General features: G+C 39.4%; 1 protein-coding gene across 2 annotated transcripts in view; it reads right to left on the bottom strand.

The window, feature by feature from the left end:
• Positions 1-8,607, bottom strand: part of TIPRL (TOR signaling pathway regulator) — a 35,728-nt gene extending 27,121 nt beyond the window's left edge. Inside the window, exons 1-4 of one of the 2 annotated variants that reach the window (XM_059935739.1) lie at positions 8,373-8,458; positions 4,328-4,474; positions 2,592-2,771; positions 1,809-1,908 (exon numbers count right to left, since the gene is read on the bottom strand). In XM_059935739.1, coding sequence (XP_059791722.1) covers positions 1,809-1,908; positions 2,592-2,752 — 261 coding nt within the window. In that variant the 5' untranslated portion in view covers positions 2,753-2,771; positions 4,328-4,474; positions 8,373-8,458. Of the gene's footprint in view, positions 1-1,808; positions 1,909-2,591; positions 2,772-4,327; positions 4,475-8,372 lie in introns of both variants that reach the window. The other variant, XM_059935729.1, reaches the window with a different exon arrangement.
• Positions 8,608-13,493: the final 4,886 nt, after the last annotated feature.

Genomic DNA, 13,493 nt, shown 5'->3' with positions numbered 1-13,493 from the left:
CTTCCTATACATACCAGGGCTTCTGAATAGTGTTTTAAGGAAGAGCTGAAGGATTAAATAATTTAAAATCTCAAATAATATTACAGGCCAAAAAATCTTTAAGTATTAAAACAAAGTTAAAAGTAAAAAATGTTCCTATGAAAGTGATCTTCCACATATAACAAATGTGCTTAACAAGAAGCTCTATCATCGGTGTTATGTTACTATGAGACACATACTTTGAGATCTTGAACCCATTTCTTCGTCTACAAAATAAGGATAAAAATGCCTATCCTACAAGACTATTTTGAGAATTAAGCAACAAAGTCCTAACAATTTTACCTGGAAAATAGTCACTCTATTTTTTAAGGCAATAAAGGAACACATTCATCAACTCTGTTTAGACCATAAAGCAAGGGTAAATACTATTTAGACAATATAGCTACTTTTACTCTTGGTATTTCAATAATATTAACTTAGTTGTCTTGACATTTGAGATACGATATTATCATAATAATAGCAGCTGCCATTTATTAAGATCTTATTGTGTTAACAGACACTGTGCCATAAACACTTAATACATGTTATCTTATTTACTACCTCACAACTGATATTATCCCTAGTTTACCAAAGTGAGAACTAAGGCTTAGCAAAGATTAAATTGCTTTTCCAAGCTGTTAAGTGATGGTGCTGGGATTTGAACTCAGGTTTGCCAAACCCAGAGCTCCTTACCACTAGTGAGTGGTTGATCACATTGACATTTGTCAGCAACACCTTAGAACAAATTACATGACAGGCTGAAGTGCCAATAAAGGGTACTGAGCACACGCCTTTCACCCCCTACTACTCTCACACTCCCTGTCTCTACTGCGGTGGATCTTGCTCCTCGATCACAGCTAATGCTACTTCATAGCCTCCAGGAGGCTTCTGTAAGTCAGCCCACAAAGTAAGTCATCATCGTTATTGCGTTGGGTTAAAACAAGCTCTCGTTTCCTCACTCCTTGCAATGAAATATCGAAAGGCCTACACACTTTGCAAAGTTTTTCAATCAGGAGTGAAAAGAGAGAAAATTAATCTATGAAGTATTAATGGACTAGAAAAACCTTCCTCCCCCATTAGACTGTAATGGAAGGATTTTTTTGTCTGTTCCCTGCAGTATCCATGGCTCTATGTAGCTAAGCTCCCAATATGAGGCCTACCAATTCCACCTTCCTGGTGTCTTTACCACGAAGTGAATCTCTTCTTAAGCAGGGCTTACACAGATGCAACTTAACATTAATACAGAGACTTAGAATTCATTGAGAACTTTCCCGTAGATTATCTTATATCTGCTGTGAGGTAGATATTTCTGTTTATCCAATTTACTGATAAAACAGAACCAGACAGATTAAATAACTTGCCTGAAGTCACACCAGGTTCACACATAGTGTAGGCAGAACAATAATCCAAGCTGTCTGACCAAAATTTCTATCTGCCCACATATCTGTTCATCTGTAAAACTGTAAGCTACTAGCTAGCAGGTTCTGCCTAAATCACCTAATACATTACACCAAGAACAGATACATTTTAATGCTTCCTGATAGCGATAATGATAACATTAAGGCAGTCTGCCATTGCTACCAACCACATTTTTAGCAAAAATTGTTCCACTATGGCTTTCTTTTATTTTGTGCTGATAATCAACAAGCAAAATCCCTTTACATTAGGTTCTGAAGCCTCGCACAATAGAAAGTAAAGTAGCAGCATAAAATAACCCATTACTAGAAAGTTCTAACACTGAAACTGTCCAAGGCAATCAACGACTCATAAAAGCAAAAACTAAGATTTACCTTTAGCTTAAGTGATTCTCCAAGGAGCGTCCCCTTATAATCGGTTGTATAGGTCCAATCATACGGTTTCACAACCTCCTTAGAGTGCTCACCCTCCGTCCTCAAATACCAAAGTGAGAGGATCAGTCAGCGATGCAGAGCATAGATCATCTGTATTCATATATCACACCAAATCACATTCGACAGGTAATATAAACTATCCTACTAAATACATAGACTTGTCATAATTCACTAACACAAGATCCGTCTTAGTTTTTCTGCACATTTATTGTTATTTAACTTGTCATGCACTGATAATGTAGTCTCTCCAATTAATCTGTACACTGCCTGAGGACATGGTTTAAAGGCTTATACTTTTTTCAAAGAACCTAGTACATAATAGGCACAAAGTAAATAACTGCTGATTTGATTATGAAAGAAAATACATTTTTCTTAATTTCAATGCTCCTCAAATTTTCAACGCAAATCCTAAGTAAACATTGTTCTTCAAAAATAGGAACATTAAAGTACACAGTGTAATGCCTCTTCACCAAAGAACACTGAAAACTCAAAAAAGTAAACCCTACATAGCTCAGCTCAATTGTAATTCAATTTAATTCAAGAAGTATTCAAGAGTGGGGTAATTAATCTCCATTTTATGGATGAGAAAAATGAACTCTAGAATGATTCAACTATCAGATTTAATAATAGTGCTAGCTATTCTAATAAAATACACATATCACAACTGAATATTTTTTCAACTCTTTTCTTTTTTGTTTAACCCATAACTACCCAGATTCTCACCTGCTTTCCTGCCACTCTTCAGCACAGGCTACTTTAAGCATTCCTTGGTAGTTGTTCACACATCTTAATGCATCTGTAGCATTGAACTCAATCCCAAAGCCAGAGCCATGCTGGATTCTTAAAACATTGTCTCCAAACATCATTTCAGGGAGAGATGGCATATGCAATTCATCAGCTAACCTATGTATAACCAAAAGTCAGCAGGATTATTTTATATCACTGTTGGCACTTTTGCTTCCTTTTGATCCCCACAGAATACCTTCTACTCCTAAATGAGTTAAATAATACATGATTTAATAAAATGATATATTTGTAAAGTCTATAAATGGTTTCATCATCCATTCTCTCTGTGTATATCTTTTTGGCACTGTATTAGGTAGTGGGCTAAATAAGACAGATAATAAACAAATACAAATAAATACACAATATAATGTCAGCTAGTAACAAGTGATATATAAAAATTAAAGCAAGGTGATGGGGGAGGCACTGTTTTAGGTAGCATGATCACAGATCACATCTGAGACAGTTGAATTTGAGCCTCAAAACTACCCTGTGAGCTAAGAAAGGCTCAGAGAGTTTAAGCAGCTAACTCAAATCACAGAGCCAGTTAAGTGGTAACACCAGGCCTATTTCCATTATATTAGACTGCTTTATAAAGACTTGGACCTCATCTAGCTAGCCTCATTACATAAGAAAGTTATATTAGACATACTATAAGACCAGGATCACAAATTATTAACCCACAGATGTGTTTTGATTAGCCTACACAATATATTTTTTAATATTTGAAATAACTGGCAAAATTATTGAGGTGCCAATAAAAATTGAGAGATTTTTGAGAAATCTGGACTTCTAGTTTCTCTTAAAAAAAAAAAAAAAAAGACTTGGCGACATTGGACCTGTATTTGCACGTGACACCAACTGGCTGGAGCTGAGTGGAGGTTGCCCCCTTCAAATGGGGCATGGGCTCTCTGGTTCACCAGTCTCCTTGGCCCTTTAAAAGCTGAGTCTGTGACCCCTGTTATAATGACTTTTAAGTGGCTACTTGTTACTTCTGAAAAAAGTGGGTCAATGTATAGGTTACCATGCCTTATGACCCCAACACCTGAGTTACAACCGGGACTTTCAACTTAGGGATGAAAGTTTGGCTTCTCAACCAAAGGCAATTATCTATGGGCTGGCAGGAACCCCTGAATTTTAGCCTGAGAACTCTGCCCGATACACTCATGCTGAATTGAATAACGGCCAATTAAACTTACTCTGATCCCTCTTTTTATAAGTTTGAATGACAGTTAAATGAAGCACAGACCAAGAGACATGGCATGACACAGAACCATGAGGTAGAGAAGAGGGGAGAGTGAAATTTTTAAGTAATAGCAAGAGAAGCTGATAGAGCCAAGTAGAGACTGAGAAATAAGGGTAACAAGAAGATTAGATACATCTGTAGTTGGGGCCACAAGAACTGCTGTTCATTTTCTGAGCTAATTCCTGTGTTTAATTATTTCCTCATGTATTATTAAATTCTCATCACTTGAGGCAACACGGGGGTGGGGGGGTGGACGGGAGTCTCCGTTCCTTGCAACCTGAAAGCACAACTAACACAGAGGTTCCATGGAAGTGATTTTCCAGTTATCTTATGTACCAATTTTTTTCTGTTTATTGATTTTGGAAAATTTTCAAAATGTATTGTACACTTCTCTTTGTTTTTAAACAAAACATATAAAATGTTATTTTACCTTTTCTTGCTGACCAGAGATCATCATATTTAACAATCTTGTAAGATAATGTCCTCAAGTTCAATTGAGTGTGTATACCTCTAGCTGCTCTAGAATGTAGGTATCTGCCCCTGAAGCACCCTCATCCCTTTTTATTTGGTTTCTTATCTATCAAAGGATAGAAAAGCAAACAATCACACTCCTTAAAATTGCATAATGAATAAAAAGAGAACATGAAATATGCTAACAATTCATTTATTAGGGCAAAGTGACTATATGGAACTCTTTTCCTTCCTTACATTTCCAATATGGTTACAATCATACAGTATGCAATAGTCAAAAGTGTAAATATGCTTTGAATGAAGTTCTAAGGGATCCTGAACAAAGCACAGAATTTTAGTGCAAGTGTTCTATGATAGCTACTTTAGCAGAACAGAAGGCTTTCTTTTCTTTTTTCTTTTTTTAAGACTTCTGGATTTTTGAACAGCTACATAGTTATATTTGTTAGGTAAAGTAAAATAATGCTATATTAAAGAATATATTCTTACATAAAACTAACAAAGGATCTATGCATATCCCAAGACCACAATTACTCTCTTTCCAATTGCTTTAAATCTATTTCCTGACACACCAATCAAGTCTTGTATATATATTAAAAACAAACAAGCAAAAAACCCTGCATAAACAAATTAAAATACTTAAGCCTTAAATGGAAAAAATATTGATTCTTATTATAAACATCTACTTCATTCCTGGATCATCAAAGCCCCACCACTTTCAAGAATAAAGGTGGGTTCTAATTCCACCATGACTGCCCAGGAGAGGACTTAATGCACCACAGTCCCATGTTTCCATAAGCTTCCGATCTCTGGTGAACTTTTTGTTCTTACACAACAATTATATTAATTTTGGCTATGAAGAAAAGATAGCAATTAAAGATCCTGTTTCTTGTAGGAAAACACCTTCGCCAGTAAAATTCTCAACTTGTTGCAAGCTTTAAAAAAAAGCAAAAGCACCCAGTGAGGGAAACAAGCACTTGCTCACTTGATTTTCAGAAGAACTGCATCAATTTACATTCCACCCTGGGGCAAAAATTAAGAAAAAAGTACCAAGAACTTAATCAAATTTATATTCTTTGACCCAAAATATCAGCTTTGGGAAATCTGTAATATAGAAATAATCCCCAATGCAGGAAAAAAAATTATACACATTAATACTCATAATCATCTTATTTTTAATAGAAAAAGAAATACTCTAATTATAAAGAAATAAATGGTTATGTAAACTATAGTATATCCATATGATGAAATATTATGGAATCATTAAAAATACTTAAAGGGAGAATAATGGAGAAAAATGCTTATGATACAATAGTAAAGAAAAAAACAGGCACACTGTATGTTTATTTTATCTCTGTGTTTATGTATATGTGCACATATCAGTAATCTAACCTTTTAAGTTGCACATCTTTAGTATGATAGCTAATAACATTAATTTTTCATCATAAATTTAAGTGAAATTTATTCTTTTGTTATTAGGAAGTAGAAAATATTAAATACTAGAGAGATCAACACTCCCATGCAAATGTCCATAGACATATGAATGGATAAAGAAAATGTGGTTTAAAAAAAAGAAACAAAAAGCAAAGAAATAAGAAAAGAAAATGTGTTTTATACATACAATGGAATACTATGCAGCCTTTAAAAAGAAAGAAATTCTGCAATTTGTGACAACATGGATGAAACCTGAGGACATTATGCCAAGTAAAATAAACCAGTCAAGTAGTAAAGTTCTAACCACTTTACTGGATAATGCATACCAAATATGAACTAATATAAGATGTGATTCTTTGGATTTTTCCCAACGTATCTGGAAAAATCTGGTAGTCCTATGAAATATTCCAGTCATATATGTAAAAGAATCACTGCCACTAACTTACACTTCTTCAAATGTCCAAAATTCCGAGTATCTTAAACACAGGCCAAACACAGAGTATCTTAACCCCATTTCTAATGTCAAGCTTCACCATTAACAAATAGGTAGGACCATTTATAAGGCAAGGAAGACAGGAAGCCTCTATGGGATTAAGATGCCTTAATTCATTAAAGGAAGTTTCGTTAATCCAAAATTTCCCCTAATTCATTTATATAGCACCCAAGAGGTTTCTATACCCTAGGGCAAGGCATCACAGAAAAATTTAGGATGGGAGCAGATAAGCCTTTCTTTCGTCATAAGGAAAAAGGACTAAGTATACTCAGGCAGAGCTGTTTCAGAAATAATAAACAAGGAGATTAAAGATCGGGAATTTGATTCCCTTAGAACTCTCCATGCATCCAGCACCTCTTAGGGAGTCTGTAAGTAAATTATATGGGTAACCACAATTTGAAGCTGACTGCTTTATATAGCACAATTGTATATATGGTGCAATATGTAACAGAGAAAGTTATATGGAGAGGAAAACTCAGAGAGTAACTCAGTCTGTGGTGGGATGAAGGGAATTTTTTCCCTTTCTTTTCTGTATTTTCTCAATTTTTCTTAGTGACTCTGCAAGAATGTTACTTTTTTTTTTTTTTTTTTTTCCATTAGGAAGCTAAACATCCTTTCATGACTCTCCTCTCTTCCCTGGTCACTTCCCTCTGCCTAAATCTTAAAATGTCGGCGCTCCCTAGGGTTCCATCTCATGACCTTTTCCTTTTCTTCTGGATAACTTCTAGATGATCTTAATTCACTCCCAAGGCTCCAGGTATCAACTATAAGCTGATGATTCCCAAACCTAAATCCATGGACAAGTCATCTTTTTTAAGCTCCAAAATAAACGCCTAAGACACCTCCACTTCATAACCTACACACAACTCATATTTCAACAAAACTAAACTCATCCTCTGTCCAAAACCTGCCCCCAATCTGCTCCTCCTCCTGGGTTTCTCACCTTGTCCAATGGCAATGAAATCTTGCCAAGGGTATGGATTCCTCCTTTTTCCTTCCTCCTATCAAGTGGCCATCAAATTCAGGGACTTAATCTTCTAAAACCTCTCCTCTCTCCCCTTCTAACTGGTTTCCTTACCCAGTCCTGCAGCCCACCAATCCATCCTCCACATCACCTCCAGAGAAATCTTTCAGAGTATACGTCTGATAATGTCGATCCTTTGTGTAAAATGGCACCCGGTGGTAGTTAGATAAAATTCAAAACTCCTGAGGCTGGCATAAAAGTTCTCTCAGTGGTATCTCCACTGCCCAGGGGCCTACCTGCCTCTGGCTTCTCACTACAGTACTCCCCCTCTGATACCTCACACGCCAATCACACAGAAACAGTTCTTCATGGCTCCCACTCTCTCTGACCCACCGGCTTGCCACGTGCCCCCGGACCCCGCCCCCACCCCGACTTTGTCAAGATTCAGTTCAGGCATCACAAACGCATCACAGCTGTCACTCTCCCTGGCCTTTCGGCTTTACACATGCCCCCAGCCCCACCCCATCCCACCGACTTTATCAAGATTCAGTTCAGGCATCCCAATTTCCCGGATGCCTTGTTCCCTTAAACAATCTCAAATAACCCTGCATATACACCTATATCAATTCACACTGTATTATAATTGTCTGTCTCTCTCACAAGACTGTGAATTCCTCGAGGCAGAGGCTGTCTTTCATCTTCTGTATCTCACGTGCCTGGCACGGCCTCTGACATGCTAAAAACCAAGCATATATATCATCCCCGTTATTAACCCCTAAGAAAACAGGTAATAGCCACCCAGAAAGAAATAGTCTAAAGGTGGCGCAGGCTGCGGCAGGTAGAGACCTACGGGAGGGGAAAGTCCACTGTAACAATCATGCTCTGCTCAAACCCAGGCGAGTGACAATTTCACGAAGGCAGCGCCTGGCGGCCCGAACCGAAGGACAGGAGGTGGCGAAAAGAATATTTCCTGGTGTTGTCAATTCAAAGGTCCCGTCCAGAGGGACCCGAGCCTCCGCCCCCCAGAGAAGGGCTGGGGCTCCGCCGAGCTCGCCCTGCCTCCCACCCAGGCCCAGCTCCCCGGCTCGCGTCCGAATCCCAGCCCCGGAGCCTCACTTCTCCACATCCGCTGATTTCATGATGTGGGTCTTGGACGCAGTCAGCTTCCAGGGCCCGAAGGAGAAGTCCTGGTGGCTGCTCTGGAAGCCGTGGATCATCATGGCCGCAGCGGGGCCCGCGTGGGCCACACGGAACAGACTGGAGCAGCGGCGGCAGCGGCAGCCGCGGCCGACACCGGTCCCTCTGCCTCCCCCCGACCCAGCCCCCTCGGCTTCCGAGCTGTTACCATGCCCGGCCCCGCCCCGCCCCCTGCCGGCCTACCCGGACGGAAGCCCTCCTTTCCGCCTTCTTCTCCGCCCCTCGGCTTTTTGCTTCCGGGACCAGTTGCCAAGGTTGTGTGACCCACGTCTTACGTCACGACGCACCTGAAAAAAGGAGGGGAGAAACTGCTGAGAGGCGAGGCTCCGGCAGCAGGGGGTGTGGTCAGGGGCGCACCGCCCCCTGAACTCACTGGATGACGTCGTCTTGGGGCATTTCAAGGAAGGTCAGTGTTGGAAAAGGCGGCTACAACGTGATGCTAGACGACTTTGCAAAGCAGGCCATTACCTCTCATGTTGGCGAATTGGTGTAGAGAGGAAATGCCCTACATTTTTCCGTTGAGGACAAAATTTTAAAATCACTTAGAGTTTAGGAGGTTCAGCATCAAGTGCTGCATGACAAGTGGACATCTAGCTACTATGGACTAAGACTCTTATCAAAAATTTCATCCTTCAGACATTGCAAGACTTTCCTGGTCTAGCTATTACCTAAGCACCTGTTACAGTGGAAACAACACTGGAGACCTGGTGCTACATACTCTTTTGCAGCGCTGTTTTGTGCATCCTTGGCAAACCACTTAACTAATGATTCGGCTTCAGCTGCCTCAAAATGATGTACTTTGCTGTTAGGGCATCTCCCAAACCTTTCTTTCTGGCCTCATTTCCAGCAACTGCCTCTCACCCCTATCCACCTGCACTCAGCCCTACCTCTGCGCCCTTACTCTTGCTGTTGTATATGCTTGAAACTGTCATACTCAAACCTGTCCCATTTCAAACTCAACCTGGCACCTTTTAAAAATATAGATACTCCAGTCCCCATGCCTTTCCCTAGACTGGAATGATCTTCCTTGGAATGATACACCTCCTTCAAAAGGCTTTTCCTGAACCCTGGAGCTGTATTTAATCACTTCTTCCTCTGAGCCAACATGTTGATTTAAGTCAACTTCACTCGTTCCAGTTATCACTGTTTATTCATTAAACCAAATGAATGTCGAAATTTGAGCACCTGCTATTTGCCAAGCATTCATTTTATTACAAAACAGCACTCACACTGTTTCTCATAACAGAGATTGACAATGGAATTCCAAGATATGATCTCAGTCATTCAAGGCAGGACTCCCTGCCCCTCAAAATATATATTATCCATGTGTCCAATTGCATCTAAAATTTAAGTTCTTCTAGACAGGACAATAGGCCACTGATTGGCTTTGTCAGTCATTTACATCTTAGTGTAAATGATTTTTTATATCATTTTCTATGAGCTGGCCTTGATAAAGAAGTGCCAGGCCACTCTATCCAGAGCTGAGTCAGTGCTTTCCCACCTACCTTCCCAAAACATTTGTCCCCTTCCAAAATTTTCCAAGACAAGATATGATGAAAACTTCCTATTAGAAGGGTACTTTTATTTAAATTTAAAATCTAACAATTAAACCAGTTATCTCTATGGCCTCCAATTCAACAGTTTATTAGGGGACTTTAAAATTCTTTGAGGATACAAGAAAAATGAATCTTTAAAAGTACAATTTCAAGCACTCACACTTTAGGAAGAGAGATATTTAAGCATTGACAGAGTATTTTCAGTGCCCATTCAAGAACCATCATGCAACAATTCTCTGCTTTATAAAGCTGGTTCTTAGGACAGAGTAATACTTGGGACTTGATGAGGGGAATTCATTTTCAATCAAATTGGATGTTAGAGCCCCCAAATCAAACCATCTATTCTCTAGGTTTGTCAAGATTCAGTTCTGAGAATAAACAGCTGGTTATTATAGAAAGTTAACTCATTCCACAAACTTTTTTTTTTTTGGCACCTATTATAGTGCCAGAAACTTTTAGGTATAAGGACACAGCAGTGAATAAAAAAGGCAAGATCCTTTTCATCTTGGAGCTTATACTGTAATGGAGAAGACAGGTAATAAGAAAGTAAACCAAAATTTATAATTTCAGACATGGATAAATTCTGTGCAGAACATTAAGCAAATTAAGGGGAAGGAGGGGTGTGTGTGTGTTTAGGGGGTGGGGAACAGACTATATAGTTGGAGTGATCAGAAGAGCCTATCTGTGGATAGACCTGCTAATTAGCAGAGACCTGCTAATGAAAAGGAAGATCCATGAGAAAATCTTGAAGAAGAACATTCCAGACATCAGGTATTCAGGCCCAGAGGAGGCAGTGAGCTTGTCACGTTTTAGGAAGAGCAAGAAAGCCAGTGTGGCTGCAGTGGAAGGAACTGGGAAGAGTTCAGAGAGGCTGAAGAGGCCCTATCATGTAGGTATATTGTAAGCCATACCATATCCTTTCTGGGCAACCTTATCAAATGAATGTATAATTCTTTAAAAAAAAAAAAGATAGAAGCTTACTATCTCTAAATAGCCTGCACCCTTTGTGAAGCTCTAATGATTAGAGCTTAGGTTGAGGTAAAACCTGCTTCCTTGTTACTTACATTATTTGAACTTTGTCTTGCCCTCTGGGGCATCATGGAACAGGCATATTCCCTATTCTTCATGACTGTTCTTGTTCTTATTTTAAAACAACCTTTACACCTTTCCCTTGTCTTTTAATTCATCCATTTACTTATATATCTACCTATCCATCCATTCACCTGTCTGCTTATTTAGTCAATGAATATTTACATTTCTAAGGTCTGAAGCACAGTACTTGGAGAAAAGCATTACAATGAAAAATATGAATAAGCTATGGCATTCCCCAGCCTCAAGCAACTTTGTTCATCTGTGCCACATGCTAAGGATATGTAGATACATAAGACATTGTCTGTAATTTCAAGTATGAGATCAATTGCACTCAAGTATAAGAAACAAAGTAAATACAAACAATACCATACGACATCTGGGCAATAAAATGGTGTGTGTACATGGACATGGTACAGGAGGAAAGAGTAATTAATTCTCTCTGTGTAGGCTAGGAATGATTCACAAAGAAGATGATGCCAGAGAAAGATTTTAAAGAGAAGATAAACGGGTTCACCAGGAGGAGACAGTCCACTTCAGGGACAAGGAAGAGCAGGTGCATAGGCATGGAAGCATAGAGCAGCACGGAATAAGCAAGGAGTAAGAAGTCGTTGAGAACAACTGGAACATAAACTTTTACGTATGTAGGAGGATGTAGGGGATGAGGTAGGCGTGGGCCAAATCAGGAGGGAACTTAATGCTGTGCTAAAGAACTTGGGATTTCTTCCAATGGATGATTAGGGGTCATTGCCTAGATGAGCGATCTTGATGGCCTAAACTTGTATCTTCAAAGCCAGATACACACACATACACCAGGGTATGTACCAAATGCACTGGAATGGAGGAAGAAAATATTTATCTTTATCTCATCTTTTTTGAATTCTATTTCTGTGTATGTTTCATAATGTACATAATAAATCATATATTCACATGGCTTTTATTTATAAACAAATATTGGGATACATGCTCGGTTTTTTACAGATATTAATGGCAAGTGATCAAAAGACTTTGTGGACCATTGGTCTAATTGAAGGGAGTAGTAGAGGGGTTAGAAAGGACATATGTGGGAGAGGAGTAGGGGACTGACTGAATGTAAGGGGAGAAATAGCCAGTCTGTGGTCTGGAGATCACAAAGCCATAATCAGGGTATTGTTCAACTGGTCTGTGTATTCTGTAATGATGAGGAGGAACAGGGACCACCAAGAGAAAACACATGGCCATATGAAAAGAGAGAAGAAAACAGGATTTTCTGAAGAAGAGCCTGTGGAAAGGAAGTTTCAGATCTGTCTGAACTCCCTTTGTTCCCCCACATGTGACAGTTCATATGATGCACATTGGCAGTGAATGCTAATACCTGCATGTGGGGTCACTTCTGAATGAATGATCATGATTGTTAAAGAGAGTCAGTATTGTTCAAATTAGTATACTGCATCAGTTATCAATTGATTTAACTGTCTCTTCTATCTCAGAATGATTCCTTTCTGCACTATAGAATGGAGTGCAGAAAGACTGATCTTGAAATTGCTAATAATTTGGCCAAATTGCCCATCCTCAAGGCTACCCAGCTTCTCCTTCCTTCAAGGAGTTCAGGATCTGTGAACTGACTCAGATTTGAGAGTTAGGGGAGGGCTCTGGCTCCCATGGTGACACAATCCAAGTTGGGGTTTTTTTGGTTTTGTTTTTTAACTATACTCAGGGTTGTGTTTGTAATATCGATCAAGTAGAACCTTAATGATCTGCCCATCTATTTCTGAGCTAGGGACCCATCAACAATTGCCCCTGCCCAAGATCTCTGTGGGTCAATTCATTCTGATGATCACTTTGTCCTTGCTGCCTATTGTACTTACCATATTCACATTGCCTCTGGTCAATTAAATGCTACTATTAGGCTTTTGCCATCTTGGACATTCCAACATCTCTATGGAAATCAAGGAGTCTATTCCAATGGAACATCTCCCACCTCTATCCCTGCACTACAGAGGTCAGCCATCAAAGCACTTTCCAAGGACGGTGGTCCCCCTTTCACCATTGCATTTCTTGGTAAAGAACATGTCCTCTAATCCTCCCAGGGAACATAATTAGGAGGTGGATGAGCAGGTAGCATGTGAGAAATGCACTCCAACATTCTTAACACCCTATGTTTTTGCTTTACTTCTACATTAAGCCAAGGAAAATCTGTATCTCTAGTTCTGTCATCATCGGTCATGGCTGAGTTCAGGTTTCAGTCAGCCTACTGAGCAAACAAGTCCCAGCTGTTCACACCAGCCCCGAATGGACATATCAGTGCATTCAGCTCACTCTAAAATTACATTCCTCCCTCGCTGGATCAGCATCCTCGGATTTTATTCCTATACTTGTTTCCTGGGACTTTGCCAATATAAATTAGCAAAATATT

The sequence above is a fragment of the Balaenoptera ricei genome, chromosome 1 (genome assembly GCF_028023285.1).
Source record: "Balaenoptera ricei isolate mBalRic1 chromosome 1, mBalRic1.hap2, whole genome shotgun sequence".
Taxonomy (NCBI): domain Eukaryota; kingdom Metazoa; phylum Chordata; class Mammalia; order Artiodactyla; family Balaenopteridae; genus Balaenoptera; species Balaenoptera ricei.
Note: the sequence above shows the minus strand (reverse complement) of the source record. Positions and strands in the feature narration are given on the sequence as shown.